Source organism: Lipomyces chichibuensis (assembly GCF_038497645.1).
Source record: "Lipomyces chichibuensis strain CBS 12929 unplaced genomic scaffold V1513scaffold_2, whole genome shotgun sequence".
Taxonomy (NCBI): Eukaryota; Fungi; Ascomycota; class Lipomycetes; order Lipomycetales; family Lipomycetaceae; genus Lipomyces; species Lipomyces chichibuensis.
In genome coordinates, this window is record NW_027117454.1 from 414,519 (window position 1) to 428,871 (window position 14,353).

Genomic DNA, 14,353 nt, shown 5'->3' on the forward strand with positions numbered 1-14,353 from the left:
GCTTCGAGGACCTGCATCAATCAGGCTTGGGTTTGTTACGGGCCTGGAATCCAACAGACTTTTAAGTTGGCCGACAAATATGAATCGGTACTAAAACCTCTATCTTGTAATGAAGTGAAGAGAAAGGCACGTGACGGAACTGGGTCATCTTTTGGCACAGAACGCCACGAAGAAAGTCGTAGCCAAGCGAGTCTCGCCCTTCATACATTCGACACTCCCCGACCTGTCACTCTACGAAGTCGCAGCAGATCCATCACCTGTATTGTAGGAAAGCAGATTTGGTCAGATTTAACGACTCTTTGGTTCTCCTTATTTCTTGGAGGGACTTGGACTTACATTCAGTCAAGTAGTATTGAAAGAAAAATGGATGCGAATTTAACGGTCGGTTCGCCTCTCGCTGAGGCGCTTCAAGCATCTATCGGACAGCGATTACAAAACGAAGGATTCGCAGAGGATGAGACGCCATTTATATCAGAGTTCATTACTGTGATGATGTGCAACAACAAAGGTGCAGAGCAGATCCATGATGAACTGGGCGAGCTATTAGGTCGTGATCGATTTACCAATGACTTCACTACATGGCTATTCGAAGAATTAAAGCGATTATCGGATCCAGAGAATCAAAGGAAGGAACAGAATATCTTGGCGCCGTCTCAGGCGGATTCAAATATGAACTTGGATAATGGGGAGACTGGCGATAATTTGTCACACGATCAGTCGGCCATGCAAGTAGATAGCGATATTAGCATGTAAGCACCAGCACCATGGACCGCTTTCTGTTTTTGGCATGATATTGATATATATTACTTTTTAGACCCACAGGACCATCGAATGACCGACCGATTAGAGGTCGACTCTTCAACAACATGAAGAATGCCATGCAGCAGCGATCCGACGGCCATCTTCATCGTGCGCGTGGGCAGTATTCGATAGGCAAGCAGAACAGTGCGCCGCAACGATTCAACCACTTCCAACAAAGTAACGGTTACGGACGTCAGAATGGCTTTGGTTACCGTGGTCGCGGTATGAACAATGGATTCGGTGACAGAATGGGTTTTATCCGAAATAATTTCAATAATGGATACCGAAGTAACAATGGATGGCACGATGTCAATGCCAACGAGCGAGGCGATGAGGTCCAAGTCGAGCTTACGCCAAGAAACCGATGTAGGCATTGGCCGTATCATATGGCACCTTGCAAGTTTCCTCATCCTATCCAGATATGCGAGTATGTATAATTTATGACGGAGTAGCTGGCAAGAAGGCGTATATACTAACCGGTAAGTAGGCAATATCCTAATTGTCCGAATGAGCGAGGAACTTGTTCTAAGATCCACGTCGACGAAGATATGTCTGCTGAAGATGCTGCGAAGTACGTTGCATCGGGTGGTCAGTACCAGTTCACACCGCTATTCGAAATGGGCACGCAATGGTCGAGAAACCAGATGAATGAAGCCATGATGGCTGCGCAGCTACAGCAACAATATATGAAGCAACAGTATGGTGGATTTCAGAATGGTGGAAACCAAATGCAGTCCGCGTTCCCTCAGTATACAATGCCTGCGTCAGTCCCGAAGCAGCCGCAGAATTACAATCAAGCCAAGGGTCCTTTTAACGTGCCCAATACTTGGACCAAACCGAGTGCTGCACAGCACAACGGTGACGAGCAGATGCCTCTGTGCAAGTTTGGTTTAAAGTGTACGAATGCGGAGTGCGCGTTTGCACATCCGACACCGGCGAACAGCTCGGCGCTTATTCTTCGAAACGAAATGTGTGTTGATGGAATTGCATGCACAGATGAGAATGTACGTTCTATTATCATATTTCATTTGCCCGTCAATCAGTATTGCTAATGTTACACAGTGTGATAAGGGTCATCCATCGCCTGCCTCCATGAGAGCCGACGAGGTCACAATGACGAACGCACCTGAAGACACTGGACGAAGCCTTGAACAGTGCAAGTATTACCCTTATTGCACGAATCCACACTGTAAATTTCGCCATCCGAAATCAGCCGTCTTCTGCCGCAACGGTGCTCAATGTACTAGGTTGGATTGTGTCTTTACACACCCGCTTAGCATTCCTTGTCGATATGATAGATCATGTACGAATCCGGATTGCTTGTATTCACATCCAAATGGGAAAGGAGAGAAAATTACTCATAAGGTTTGGATTGCTCCGGGATTGGCTTCTAAGGATGAGGAAGAACACGTCAGCGAACGTAAGTTTGCTGTAGACGAGGAGAATGTGGATGAACATTTGATCATCGAACAATCGAGTACAGCGGCTAGTTCGCAATAAAATTTTGTCGCTCGCGAAGATACATTTTGTAATTTTAGTATACTCTTGTACATATACATAAATGGCTATGGGAGGGTTTATCAAATTTGTTTATTTATTTCGGTTTTATGGGGTTTGACGTTTGCTTCGAACATCAACTTTCTGAAAGTTCGAACCATGGGGGGTCATTATTAATAATTGCGAATTATTGTGCCTCCGATTATGATAGCATTGCTAAAGCGCAATAAAGTTGTGCGGGATGTTATGTATCTTGTCAGCGTATTTGGGTGGTTTGTAATATAAAAGTTTCGCTTGCTCTTCATCACAGACAAAAAATGTTCACATTAAATATCTACCTAGAAATTGGTCAAAGCAAGATTCCTATATCGGCGAATTTCTCGAAACCCTAAAGGTTGACAGTAAAAATACAATCTTGGAGCAAATAGTTTACATTAAATCTGGATCGTTAGTATTGCATATCCTGAGATAATTTTGTTGCATCTGAAGATGAATATCGGTTAGCGCTAATTAGTACTATGAGACTGCAGCAATCGAAAATATGAACCTGGTATTCAATCGTCTCGTTCACAAAGCTAGCCAACGATATAGCTATTTCGCACCATCGTTTACAGCCTGAAATGTTATTTGTGCAGTACAAGTCGACACCGTAGTTCCAGCACGTCGTAGCTAAAACGGAATTAGTCTCATTGTCAACTCGAATGCTGCAGTCAGGCAGCCGTATTTATATACATAGCCAATGCGTTTCTTCTTGCGGATATCGCTCTTTGAAATCACCAAGTTTAACTAGCACTTGGCTTAGAATTTGCTCCGTAACTTCTTGTCGTCGTGGTAGTGAAACAGTCACTAGGCAGCGCACCCAGCGAGATAGCTTTTCGATCTCGTTGTCCTGGTCTAGAAGTGTTGCGCTCAGAATCATCTGGGCACTGTTAGCAATAACCGGGTTTGCTACAATTAATCCAGAGGTCACGGTACTTGTAAGACAATCAGTGTTTCTGTACGACAAAATTAGTATTGCTAATCATGAGATATCAAAGCACGGATAGAACAACCGTCCACTGGGCTCGATGCACCAAGCAAAACGTCAACCAAGCTTTCATATGTCCGCAGTTCTGGCTTCAATTTCAATATTTCCTATCTGTTTAGTCCGCTTTTACTCCGCTATAAGCAACTAATCAACAAACCTCGGTAATGCTAGGCAACTCAGACCATATCTCTAAATTCGCAGCCGCTTCAAAATCAAAGGCAAGCATCGCCGCCAACTTTGCCTGTAGATCAAGTTGTCTTGTTTCGATATTATCTTTGATTTCTGGCCTTGTAGAAATGAACTGAGCATATTCCGCGCTCGCTTGTCGAAATGTTCGCACATGCCGTCGTGCCATTTGGAATAACTCTCTCTAATAGCAAAACCGTTAATTAGCCAATAAAAATGTCAAAAAAATTGTTCTGATATACTTGTTCTGGAATATGCTCTTTTAATCTAGCCATGTAAACCGCGGCTGATGAGGACAAGAACAGCGCTGTAATACGTTGCCACAGGATTATGTCCATCCCCTGCGCATCACTTCTATCCACGTTTCCTTGATATAGACCAATAAATCTAAGACAGCAGTCGGATAGTCGTAACGTCGATTCAGGTGGCCAGCGCTTGCAGCCTTTCAGTGCTGTATTGTATGCATTTCTTGCAAACCATTCACATTCATTCGCGTCGAAACTGCCGTCAACTCCTTGCGTCGACTGTGACTGCTTGGCGAGAGCATGCGCTGGAGGCATGAGCAAAAACACAAACAATCAAATAGTCACGACTTACCGTTTTCAAAATACTGACATAACTGATCTATCTCAGTTACTGCCTTGTTAGGGACAGTTTTCTCGATTTCGAGCACCATAAGTCGTATAACGCATCTTAACAGGGCAGGCACGTGAATTTCCTGATGTGGACTCGCGTTGTCTTTATCCTGTAGTTTCTGCACAATAAATTTCATCGCTGCAAGTGTTATCGGCTTGTTGTCTTTGTGCTGGGCTTCCATAGCGCATGCGCACATCATTGTCGCATCAGCTGTTGGCAAAGTTGAGATCTTATTCAAACAATTTTGAGCTAATAGTAAATATCAGCGATTAGCCTAGTCGGCTTCGTTCTGATAATAAATAATAGCTCATACCTAGTGCATCGTCAAATGTCGCCAGGGCAGTGGTATACACAATATACTGTGTTAAAGGTGACTCTTGGCTTGCAGCCGGCATCTCACTGTATGTTCCAGTGACCGCCGTATAATTCTGTAAATTAAATTCGCACAGCATTACCTTCCTAAGCAATGATTAGCAGTCAGTCGATACAAACGCGATTTGAGAAACCATACCGAAAAATTTTTGCCCTGTTAACTTCGCCAGAATTATAGAAAATAGGATGGAGTCCAAGTCTAAACCATTCTAGAGCAGCTTCGAATTTCTCTGCCGCGAAATAGGACTCGCCGGTTCTCCACAGTATCTTGAGAAATGGCTCAGCAGTGCTCCAGGATGACCTAGGACAAAAGGCTTACTGTTTGACTACCATTCACGGCTTTTGCCGCTATTGGCTCTGATATCAATTTCTCCATAGCTGAACATGAGTCAGCTACGACGCCTGGTAGCGTGCGATATAAGTCTTACCTGCGAATAATTTGTTGAGCGCATTAATCGAATCATGCTGCTGCATAGATGTATCCTTAGAAATAGCCGTCACTCGAAGCACGAACGCTTCCTGGAGCCAGTCTTGGCGATCGACTAAGGACAGCTTCTTCGTCAGGAGGTAATCTAGTGCCTTGCACGCCAAAACAGCACTTGCACAGGAATATATGTTAGGCATACTGCGGTCCGGGCAAATATACTTAGCAGACTCACTTCTGATTCAGAAGACTCTGTATTGTGTTCAGAATTCTAAAAATAAGAGGTTAATTCTCAGACACTATGCTGTCCGCAATGATTCCTACATTTTGAACGACGTAGCGGTCAAGTTCCCCAAAAATATCATTTGCATGATGACTATTCCACAATGTTAAATTTTTTGCGACTCAAATAGGCTTGGTAGCGTACCATCCAACATGACATCAGGCGAGCCGGTTTTATCGTTCTTTGCAACGTCAAACTTCAACATTAAAAACCAGATTGTACTTGGGAATTCCTGTAACCGTTCATTAATACTCAATCTGAAAGAATTGCCAGAATACATTAATCTGTACATCTTCCATGTCTCTCAAGAGATTCTTAGCCTTCGCAATGTCATCCGGCCCTCCAGTATTATACAGTGCGCGAACTAGCACCGGTCAGCATCAGATGGCATAGGTGACCGTCGATACTTACTTTGATTCCGCATCACGTTAAATTTTAGCTCAGTTGCGGTTTCGCTTAAATCTCCGTCCGAATCGGTATGAAGAAATAGGTCTGTTCCTAGACCTAGCCACTTATCCGCATTCTCATACTGTTTCTTTCTCAGGAAATCGGTGCCAATTTGATAGAATATGTCAACCAGCGACTCTAGTTTCTTAGAAGGAATATTAACAGACGAGAGATGTGGAGCAAGTTTGGAGTACAGTAGGTCCATCAGTGCCGTATTCTCTTGCTTCCACGCCTGTGCGATGCGCCATAGATAGTACTCTATTGAGACAACAGAGAATATAAGCTGGTCGCTCGCGGATCGTGGCGTCTCCTTCTTGAGCATAGCGTCATACAGCTACGTCTGTTACTATCGTGCAAGAATATTGGCTCTAGCAAGCGTACCTTCGACAGTCTATCAACCAGCTTTGTTGCTAAAATACCTTCTTCATGGTCTGTTCGAATTAGCCCATGATGTACTGACACCAGCAAAAAATTCTACCTAAACACATTTTCAGCGCTTTTAAGTAGCACTTGAATATCCGAAATTCGCCTATGTCTTGTTTAGCCAGCGAGACGCAGCACAACAGCACTCTACCTACTGGCGTTCGTCTTTGCCAGCTTTTCAGCACAGTCAATTATAAAACAAGCAGCACATCGAACTGTACCACTGTTAGCATTGATCATCACATGGCTTAATCTTTGCCATCCTCGTATTCGGCTCACCTGTGCAGACAGCTGTTTTGTCGATCTTCTCGGCATCCTCTCTGATCAAAATTGTTGTCTCGTTCCATAGTCGAGTACCAATATCATCCAATGTAGTATCATTAATAATTGTATGCTTCCCCTTAGATACAGTAAATGCAAGCTGTTCTAAGGCCACTATCATCGATTCGGCGGCTGCTGTTATAGTGCGATCATGAGGATTGCGCTTGAGTTTATCCCATATAGCGGTGGCTTGATCTGTAACGCATAATTTTAATAGCTTAGCCATACACAATACATAACAATTCATAATAAATGTCAATCATACCTCGGACATTCTGAATCCTCTTTTCTAAATTAGATCCTGCTGTGCTGTTAGTGGATTTAGGGAACAATGTAGCTGCCGCTTCATTATCCATCTCGTCGCCGCGTTGCCCTCCACCTAAAACGTAAGTCTTGATTGTTAATATCTATGCTTCTGTGTGCGTCTGTGTGCCAGACTCGAAATAATTTCTGCTGGTTGTGCAGAATTCGAGAGTGGTCGAACCCGTCTGGTCGAACCCGTCTTCCAATTACGCGATCCGACACGCGTTATAGTCTGGACGTGTTGACAGAATCAAAATACAAAGGCTTTGTTTTGCACGTGAGCAGTTCATCCCTAACTGTGCCTAATTATGCAACGGCGCCTTGCAGCTTTGAGCCGGGTAAGAAAGAGAGTGCATGTGAAGACCGATTAATCCAAGGCGGGTCAAGAATTTGATTGCATACGAGTAATGAATAATATCAAGATCTAGCGGCTGGCAATCTAGGAAGAATATCAAGTGACTGAGCAGGATCTGATGACAGTGCCAACTACGCAGTAGATAAGTGTAATTGGGTTCAGGTAGGTGTTAGCTTACGCGCTCGCGGAGACCAGATCAAGATTGGAGTGGTATAGGCCACAGATGTCGACAGTCATATATTTGGATATGCCGTCAACATTTTGTTCCTCTCCGCGGAGTTTGACGAAGGCGCAGAAGAACCTCCTTCTTGCAATTTTGCGAAATCCGGCAGTTAAGCCGTATGTTTGCACATTCGTGGCTATATGTATTTGAACGTTTCTAACGTGCGCATTTAGCGCAATGCGAGCATTTCTGCTGTCGTTTGTAGCAGTGGTTGGTCCGCGTATCTTGAATATCACGCTACTGGCTCTTCGCAGACCCGATCGTGTGCGTAGATACTTGAGCGGGGTGAAGCACATTCTACTTTCAGCATTAGCTCTGAATGAACTTCCAATTTTCTGGGCTGCACTACTTGCGTCATCTATTTCCTTTTCACGAATTACAGAAATCATTGTCTTCAAGCTGTCAAAGTCAGAGCGGTACTCTCGTTTATCAGCATTCATTGCAACAATGCTAGCTAGCGGCTGCACATTACGATGGCATCAGCGTCTTCTCAAGCGGGATGCCACAAAGGATATTAGCCTCCCAGCCGAGGAACAAGTCAAGGAAAGACAGGAGCACGGACGCACAATCGATAACACGCTGTTCACTGTGACATCTGCGATCGATTACCTCTACCGACGTGCTGGTGTCGCGGCGCAATACAAATCACTGCATGGCATATCACCTCCTGACTATAGAACTACAGATATTTATGGATTTGTAGCATCCGCCACAGTCGTGATGTACGCGTGGTTCTACCATCCAACTCGGCTTCCGAAATCTTATAACCATTGGATTACAAAGTTCGCGGAGATGGACACGAATCTATTAACGGCTCTTCGACTCGTCAAATCCGGTGACTTTATCTACGGCAAAGATACAGGATGCGCACATATACTAGCGCCTAGCTGTGACAAGCTTGGATTGCCCACTGAATATGGTGACCCGGCAGTAACGGTTCCTATTCCATGCTCAATCGTTCATGCTAACAAGACAGAAAACTGCGAAGTCCATGCGGCGTTGCGTTTTTTGCGGGCTTTTACATCAGCCTTGGCAATATATATTCCATTGAATATGGCTTTCTTGTTTCGTGCACGTCCAAGACAAAAATTGCAACATATGACTGATGCTATATTTAGCGCTTGCAGGTCTGCCTCGTTCTTGGGCATGTTTGTCGCGCTTGCCTGGTATTCCGTGTGCTTTACTAGAACAAGAGCTGGCCCGTATTTTTTCCCTAAAGTCAAAAGACTGAGGTGGGATGACACAGTCGGGCCAGCACTGGGAAGTTTTATGTGTGGATGGAGTAAGTATTCTGCCACTCCTATTGTAGATGAAGTTGACACCGTTCTGTAGGTGTGCTGCTAGAGAACCCGAGACGACGGGGCGAACTAGCTCTATTTGGTAAATATCTTGATCACTCTTAAATTATTACCTGCTAACTTCACACAGTCGCGCCGCGCGCACTCGGCGCATTTCTACCCGAAGATTTCGATAAATTCCACGAATATGGAGAATGCGCGGCCTTTTCAATCGCCTATGCGGTATTATTTTCCGCAGCGATGAACGCCAGAAAGGCATGGCCTCGAGGATTGCCGAACCAAGACGTACGGCTGCGAGGCGTAGTTGGAAATGCGTTAATGGCGGTGCTGAGCAAGAGCTAGTATCCGTGATTAATAAAGGAAATATTCTTATTTGTGATTCTCAGGTTCGGCCAGTGAGCATTGACAACGGGTACTCCCAATATATTCTCCTGAGCATTGGATATAGTCGAAGCGGAACGTTAGATGACCACTAAATGCATTCATACTGAGTGACGCGTTCATACTTCGAAAACCATTTTAAATAATAATAATGACGCGTAGATATACCTCTGGCAGCCTTAATAGCGCAAAGCCCCCTTGTTTGTTTACTACATGTGCCTAAACATACGCGGCGCAACGTCATCTACGTAGATTCCAGCACGCACTGATGACGTTGAAGAGATATGTCAGCATCAACACGTGTAAAAAGCTGGTAAATTCCAGGGCACTTTTCATTTTGCGACATCATTCCGACGTGAAAAGGTTGTCAAATGTCAATTCAATTTCAAACTACAAAAAAATTAAAATAATTATTTCATTAATAAGCATTGAATCTGTACTGCCTTAACAGCCAATCCAAAACCGAAAAGATAATCCAGAATATGACCTTTAAACGCTACAACAGACACAAAGTATGCCATTTGAATATGCACTAGAAATTGAGGTAATTAAAGTATATTTACTTTGTTACACGTTAACATAGATTGTTACAAACATAATGTACACGAAACTAATAAAACACCAAAGCACGCGGAAAGAACCGGAAACGCGATACTTTAGAAACACAACCAGCCCATAATTAACCATAACCAACAAAAGAAAAAGGACACCATAGCATTATATTTTCATACACAATGACGACCAAACCACATATCTTAATCCATCTTCAAGATCTTGGAATTCTTACTTTGAGGAGGAAGAGTATTTAGTAACTGCCTTAGTACCTATGAAAGAATTAGCAAATGATTGCCCAAACAAAACAATTTATATTGATAACAACATACCTTCAGAGACAGCGTGCTTAGCAAGTTCACCAGGTAAAATGAGACGAACAGCAGTCTGGATCTCACGCGATGAGATAGTACTCTTCTTATTGTAGGCGGCAAGTTTGGATGCCTCCGTGGCAATACGCTCGAAAATGTCTGTATTTCAAATTAGAATCCCACATTGCAACCAAGAATACTGTATATAATTACCATTGACGAACGAGTTCAGAATGGACATAGCTCTGTTGGAGATACCAGTATCTGAAAATTTATTAGTCACAATTCACAAGTAACATTCCAATCAATGGATCACGCGACGCGGACGCGAATCGGAGATAACAGCAGCACACGACATACCTGGATGGACCTGTTTAAGGACTAAAGACACGTTAGGATCACGTCACATAAAATTTGTACAAATCCCAGTCGGGATTGAAAACCATACCTTTGTAAATGTAGGAAGAATAAGTCTCCTTGCGAGTCTTAGTTCGCTTCTTCTTCTCAGAGGGGGCGGTAGTTTTCTTTCCAGCCTCTTTTTTCTCAGCGGGAGCCTTTCCGGCAGGGGCCTTTCCAGCGGTGGCGGGCTTCTTCTCAGCAGCTTTTGGTGGCATTGTGATTAATAATGAACGTGCAATTGACTTGAAGTGATATGATCGTGCGGTATGGGACGAAACAAGAAGAACGGAAACGGGTGTGTTGATGAAGAGCGGTAACGGCGGGCGAGGGGGGTTGGCGCGGTTTTTATATTTGCAAGTGGCTGGAGTGCATCAACGCTCAGGCGACCAAACTTGTGAGAGTTGCGCATTGTGGGTAGCACCGCTCAGCGTTGGGAGCTAACACGCGCACCACAAAAACCACACAACTTATAACCCTTAAGCGTCGTTCGTCGCCGCGCTTTCACTCGCTCCCAAACTTTCTGTTGATGCGCCCGCGCCCCCCCGCAGATATAAATACCACTCGCCGTCCCTCTTCGCGCATTTTCCATCTTATCCATATATCAGCTCTCTCTCTGTGTCTGCTTGCCTCGTACACCAACATCCAACTTTCTAACATTGCTCTAATCTAAAGATTCCAATCAACAATGTCTTCTGGTGGAAAATCTGGTGGTAAGGCCGCGGCAGGTGGAAAGGCTACTCAGTCCCGTTCGGCTAAAGCTGGTCTTGCCTTTCCCGTCGGTCGTGTTCACAGACTGTTACGCAAGGGTAACTATGCTCAGCGTGTCGGTGCTGGTGCTCCTGGTACGTGTTTTCTGTTTAAGAATTTTTTTGAAGCTACTGCGCTGGTGTGGAGTGATTATAAATTTGTAATATTCAAGGCGCTAATCTAGGTTAGTCTACCTCGCTGCCGTCCTTGAGTATTTGGCCGCTGAAATTCTCGAGTTGGCTGGTAACGCCGCCCGTGACAACAAGAAGAGTATGTTTGATGATTCTTTGATGCGATAGATTGTTATGATCGAATTGTACTGAGATCCCTGTGCAATTTTGTTCATTTTCTTTTTATCTGATTTGTATGGGCCAGTCCATCGATCATTTGCTTACTCATCGTGTAGCTCGTATTATTCCCCGTCACCTCCAGCTCGCCATCCGAAATGATGAGGAGTTGAACAAGCTGCTCGGCCACGTCACTATCGCTCAGGGTGGTGTTCTCCCCAACATTCATCAGAATCTCTTGCCCAAGAAGTCTGGCAAGGCAACCAAAGGCGCCAGCCAGGAGTTGTAAGCTCGTTAATGTCTCCCTGGCTTGTATAGTATCCCTATTCCTCTCGTCTCCACCTTCCACCTCTGTCGTTTCTCTAAATATGGATCTCTGGTCAACTTAGTAATTGGTTGTTGGATGTGACTTAAGTTGTGTCTGATAATTGATGGGGTTTGTGTGATTATTTATTGCTTTGTTTGGGTTCGGTCATTGTAATGGTATTTTTAGCCTCTGTACATTAGATATTTGTGGATGTATGAATGATAATTCCTACTCATTGTATTCGAAAAATTTCGTTCGTTGCAACTTATTTGTCAATGAATTTATTGAATTGTCTTAAAGAGTATCGACCAGTTTTTGTCATCAGAGTTGAAAAGTTTATAGATTTTTGTTGATGAGCCCCCCAGCGCGGATGAGGACAAATCTGTCGTAGCGCATTACGATCCAAATGTATCACTACGGGATCCAATCATAGAAAGCAAACCAAATAAACATATAACCTAGCCACTTTTATATTTATTTTACATAACGCGCCCCAGAGGAAGGAACTGTTACTTTTAGTTTTCTTAAAAACAAAAATAACAAAAATATAAATCACGAAACCAGTCCGTGGCCTGTCGACAACCACAGCAGTATTATGGTCCTTGAACATCAGCCTAAATATGTTATATAAGGCCCGTTCTGATAAGAAAACTCAGGACATAGCGTAATTCGTCAGAATTTACGATAGCGATCCCATGGCGCTCGAGAAAGTCTCGACCAGGTCGTCGGTAGCTTCCAAGCCGACACTTATTCGGACCAAAAACGGATCGACGCCGTATTCAGCAGCCCAATCCATTTCTAAGAAATGAGCGATGACCGTATACGGACATAGCAAGGTGAAGTTTGTGCCCAGCGATGGACCTTTCGCGGCCTTGACAGCGTCAAAGAAGGCCTGTGCGTGCTGTGGTTCATGGAACACGATCGATAGAAGACCGCCATAGCCGCCGTCCTCGGTACGACAGTTATCGTAGAATTGACGAGTCGAGCTGTACTTCGGATAAAAAACATTTTTGACTGTATCCTTGTTAGCAAAGTAGACTCTTATATAAAAATAAGCATACACACCTTGTGGTTCCGCGAGAAGCAACTCACACAGAGCTTCAGCGTTAACATTGATTCGCCGGATACGAGAAACGAAATCGCGACTGTTGCGTTCTAGGAAAATAGCGTCCTCAGCCCACATATTGTCCTCGTACTCCTTCGCCAACGTCTCCTTTAAAATATCATAGTAATGGCTTGCTGGGCTCAACACCAAACTTCCTCCCATGACATTGCTATCTCCACTGAAAACCTTGGTTAGCGAACTGACGACAATATCTGCATACTCCAAAACATGGGTGTTTATGAAATTGCCAACAGTCTCATCCACGACGACAACGAACTTGTATTTATCTGCCAACCGTCTGATTTCCTTCAAGTCGGGGCTCTTGAGTAACGGGTTTGATGGGAATTCGCAGAACAAGGCCATCACCTGCTCACCTCCTTCCAAAAGTTTCTCCAACTCAACCAAATCTTGAGGTTCACCATGACCATAAAAGTGGCAACCTGGTCCCCATTTGTTCAGGATCTTGAGAGTGTCTATGTACGGGAATCCAAAGCAAACGCTCTTCTTATTGTTCTCTAAACATGCCAATAACAACTGATGTGCATTGAAAATAGAGCTCATGCCAGTTGGGTAAAGGAAAACATCGTCTTCAGTCAAGCCTTCAACATCCCGAGTGGACACGTGAGGTTGAGTCTGCAGAACCTGCGAGATATCAAGATTATCTTCCAACGTACCCGCAATACGCCGTCGCAGAGCAATTTTGACTTGTCTGACAAAAGAGATATCGAGATTTCTACCAAATCGCTCCTCTAGATAGGTCGCAAACTCTCGCGGATCGTCGCTCTCGTCTTCTGAACTCGCAACGCTGGGAGAGTCGAACTTCTTGGCGTATCGCCTGAACGTATGCGGCGCCAATTTGAAAGCATCCGCGCTCGACTTTGACTCAGACTTGGGAGTCTCTGTGTCTTTAAGGCGCTCAAGGCAATATTCGGCCATACGAGATGATATACCGTCACCAGTGTGTTGCCAGAATGCCCGTGCTAGCCCGACTTCAGATCCCGGAAAAAAAACGATCGAGATGTTAGAATGTACGCCTTGAGATGGCGGTGGAACCGTGATCTCGACGACCCGGATGTTGGAACCTGTAAGTTTCGTGAAACGATGCATGAATGTGCGGCACTTGCAGGCTACTTTATAGGACGGAAAAATGATCGCACTCTCGCCGGAGCTACCGTAACGAGATTCCACAAGGCTGACAAGCTAGCCATAAGTAAGTATTTGCACAAAGCATTTGTATTACACGGCGACAAACCTGCTGAATCTTTTCATGCAAGAAAAATCTATCGACACGTATTAACTTCAGCCTCCACCTGCATTTGTCACTATATTTCCAACTGACCTGGGATATCCGGACGTCATTTTACTGACAACCCACTCCTTCCCTTCCTCATAGGCAACATTGGCACTCCATGACGGTAGCGTCACACTCACCGCATGCGGAGTGTTCGCCGGAATTGGACAGCCAAGGGCTGTAGGCGGATGATCAAACGACGGCATGGCAAAGTTGAGGCAACCGTGATTTAGATATATAAAACCGACACTTCTATATATATATATCAGAGATTGTGACTCAGATTGCAATATGAGTCGAAATACAGTATGACGACGTAAACCTTCCACAGCAGGGGGAGAAAATTTCGGTGGCTTCGCCGGCGGGAGGGGCAGGCG

General features: G+C 44.5%; 6 protein-coding genes across 6 annotated transcripts; 3 read left to right on the forward strand and 3 right to left on the reverse strand.

Annotated features, from left to right (window-relative positions):
- Window positions 1–363: 363 nt before the first annotated feature.
- V1513DRAFT_372967 (uncharacterized protein) lies at window positions 364–2,301 on the forward strand (the record flags this gene model as incomplete). The annotated part of the gene is made up of 4 exons (XM_066894804.1): window positions 364–749; window positions 815–1,228; window positions 1,289–1,805; window positions 1,864–2,301. The coding sequence occupies 4 exons, from the start codon at window positions 364–366 to the stop codon at window positions 2,299–2,301; spliced, it is 1,755 nt and encodes a 584-aa protein (XP_066756210.1).
- A 399-nt stretch (window positions 2,302–2,700) lies between these two features.
- On the reverse strand, window positions 2,701–6,931 carry V1513DRAFT_408702 (meiosis protein SPO22/ZIP4 like-domain-containing protein). The gene is made up of 22 exons (XM_066895680.1): window positions 6,683–6,931; window positions 6,376–6,612; window positions 6,252–6,311; window positions 6,152–6,202; window positions 6,055–6,104; window positions 5,638–6,007; window positions 5,517–5,590; window positions 5,371–5,458; window positions 5,268–5,319; window positions 5,179–5,214; window positions 4,948–5,117; window positions 4,839–4,897; window positions 4,659–4,786; window positions 4,461–4,606; window positions 4,109–4,396; window positions 3,754–4,061; window positions 3,483–3,695; window positions 3,351–3,432; window positions 3,274–3,293; window positions 3,031–3,217; window positions 2,846–2,967; window positions 2,701–2,781 (listed from the first exon to the last, which is right to left on the reverse strand). The coding sequence occupies exons 1-22, from the start codon at window positions 6,771–6,773 to the stop codon at window positions 2,728–2,730; spliced, it is 2,886 nt and encodes a 961-aa protein (XP_066756211.1). The 5' UTR covers window positions 6,774–6,931; the 3' UTR covers window positions 2,701–2,727.
- A 115-nt stretch (window positions 6,932–7,046) lies between these two features.
- On the forward strand, window positions 7,047–9,378 carry V1513DRAFT_436389 (uncharacterized protein). The gene is made up of 4 exons (XM_066896769.1): window positions 7,047–7,414; window positions 7,472–8,580; window positions 8,631–8,678; window positions 8,727–9,378. The coding sequence occupies exons 1-4, from the start codon at window positions 7,299–7,301 to the stop codon at window positions 8,936–8,938; spliced, it is 1,485 nt and encodes a 494-aa protein (XP_066756212.1). The 5' UTR covers window positions 7,047–7,298; the 3' UTR covers window positions 8,939–9,378.
- On the reverse strand, window positions 9,340–10,548 carry V1513DRAFT_436393 (histone-fold-containing protein). The gene is made up of 5 exons (XM_066896770.1): window positions 10,289–10,548; window positions 10,201–10,221; window positions 10,054–10,104; window positions 9,862–9,999; window positions 9,340–9,801 (listed from the first exon to the last, which is right to left on the reverse strand). Exons 1-5 carry the CDS (start codon window positions 10,452–10,454, stop codon window positions 9,761–9,763), a joined length of 417 nt encoding a protein of 138 aa, XP_066756213.1. The 5' UTR covers window positions 10,455–10,548; the 3' UTR covers window positions 9,340–9,760.
- Window positions 10,549–10,745: 197 nt separating this feature from the next.
- V1513DRAFT_436399 (histone-fold-containing protein) lies at window positions 10,746–12,041 on the forward strand. Its single transcript, XM_066896771.1, has 3 exons — window positions 10,746–11,081; window positions 11,176–11,256; window positions 11,393–12,041. The coding sequence occupies exons 1-3, from the start codon at window positions 10,925–10,927 to the stop codon at window positions 11,560–11,562; spliced, it is 408 nt and encodes a 135-aa protein (XP_066756214.1). The 5' UTR covers window positions 10,746–10,924; the 3' UTR covers window positions 11,563–12,041.
- Window positions 11,851–14,330, reverse strand: V1513DRAFT_436400 (pyridoxal phosphate-dependent transferase). The gene is made up of 4 exons (XM_066896772.1): window positions 14,025–14,330; window positions 13,938–13,965; window positions 12,646–13,885; window positions 11,851–12,594 (listed from the first exon to the last, which is right to left on the reverse strand). The coding sequence occupies exons 1-4, from the start codon at window positions 14,180–14,182 to the stop codon at window positions 12,260–12,262; spliced, it is 1,761 nt and encodes a 586-aa protein (XP_066756215.1). The 5' UTR covers window positions 14,183–14,330; the 3' UTR covers window positions 11,851–12,259.
- Window positions 14,331–14,353: the final 23 nt, after the last annotated feature.

Excerpts from the sequence above, each read along its gene's own strand:
- V1513DRAFT_436399 (XM_066896771.1), top strand. The coding sequence starts at position 10,925 with ATGTCTTCTGGTGGAAAATCTGGTGGTAAGGCCGCGGCAGGTGGAAAG. Across the intron at positions 11,082-11,175 it reads TGTCGGTGCTGGTGCTCCTG|TCTACCTCGCTGCCGTCCTT; the intron begins GTACGTGTTTTC and ends AATCTAGGTTAG. Across the intron at positions 11,257-11,392 it reads CGCCCGTGACAACAAGAAGA|CTCGTATTATTCCCCGTCAC; the intron begins GTATGTTTGATG and ends CTCATCGTGTAG.
- V1513DRAFT_408702 (XM_066895680.1), bottom strand. The coding sequence starts at position 6,773 with ATGGATAATGAAGCGGCAGCTACATTGTTCCCTAAATCCACTAACAGC. Across the intron at positions 5,459-5,516 it reads TCTTGAGAGACATGGAAGAT|GAATTCCCAAGTACAATCTG; the intron begins GTACAGATTAAT and ends GAACGGTTACAG. Across the intron at positions 3,696-3,753 it reads AAGAGCATATTCCAGAACAA|AGAGAGTTATTCCAAATGGC; the intron begins GTATATCAGAAC and ends TTTTGCTATTAG.
- V1513DRAFT_436389 (XM_066896769.1), top strand. The coding sequence starts at position 7,299 with ATGTCGACAGTCATATATTTGGATATGCCGTCAACATTTTGTTCCTCT. Across the intron at positions 7,415-7,471 it reads CGAAATCCGGCAGTTAAGCC|CGCAATGCGAGCATTTCTGC; the intron begins GTATGTTTGCAC and ends GTGCGCATTTAG. Across the intron at positions 8,581-8,630 it reads AAGTTTTATGTGTGGATGGA|GTGTGCTGCTAGAGAACCCG; the intron begins GTAAGTATTCTG and ends ACCGTTCTGTAG.
- V1513DRAFT_436393 (XM_066896770.1), bottom strand. The coding sequence starts at position 10,454 with ATGCCACCAAAAGCTGCTGAGAAGAAGCCCGCCACCGCTGGAAAGGCC. Across the intron at positions 10,222-10,288 it reads TTCTTCCTACATTTACAAAG|TCCTTAAACAGGTCCATCCA; the intron begins GTATGGTTTTCA and ends ACGTGTCTTTAG. Across the intron at positions 10,000-10,053 it reads TCTGAACTCGTTCGTCAATG|ACATTTTCGAGCGTATTGCC; the intron begins GTAATTATATAC and ends TTTGAAATACAG.
- V1513DRAFT_436400 (XM_066896772.1), bottom strand. The coding sequence starts at position 14,182 with ATGCCGTCGTTTGATCATCCGCCTACAGCCCTTGGCTGTCCAATTCCG. Across the intron at positions 13,966-14,024 it reads ATGACGTCCGGATATCCCAG|ATTTTTCTTGCATGAAAAGA; the intron begins GTCAGTTGGAAA and ends ACGTGTCGATAG. Across the intron at positions 13,886-13,937 it reads TGCATGAAAAGATTCAGCAG|CTTGTCAGCCTTGTGGAATC; the intron begins GTTTGTCGCCGT and ends ACTTATGGCTAG.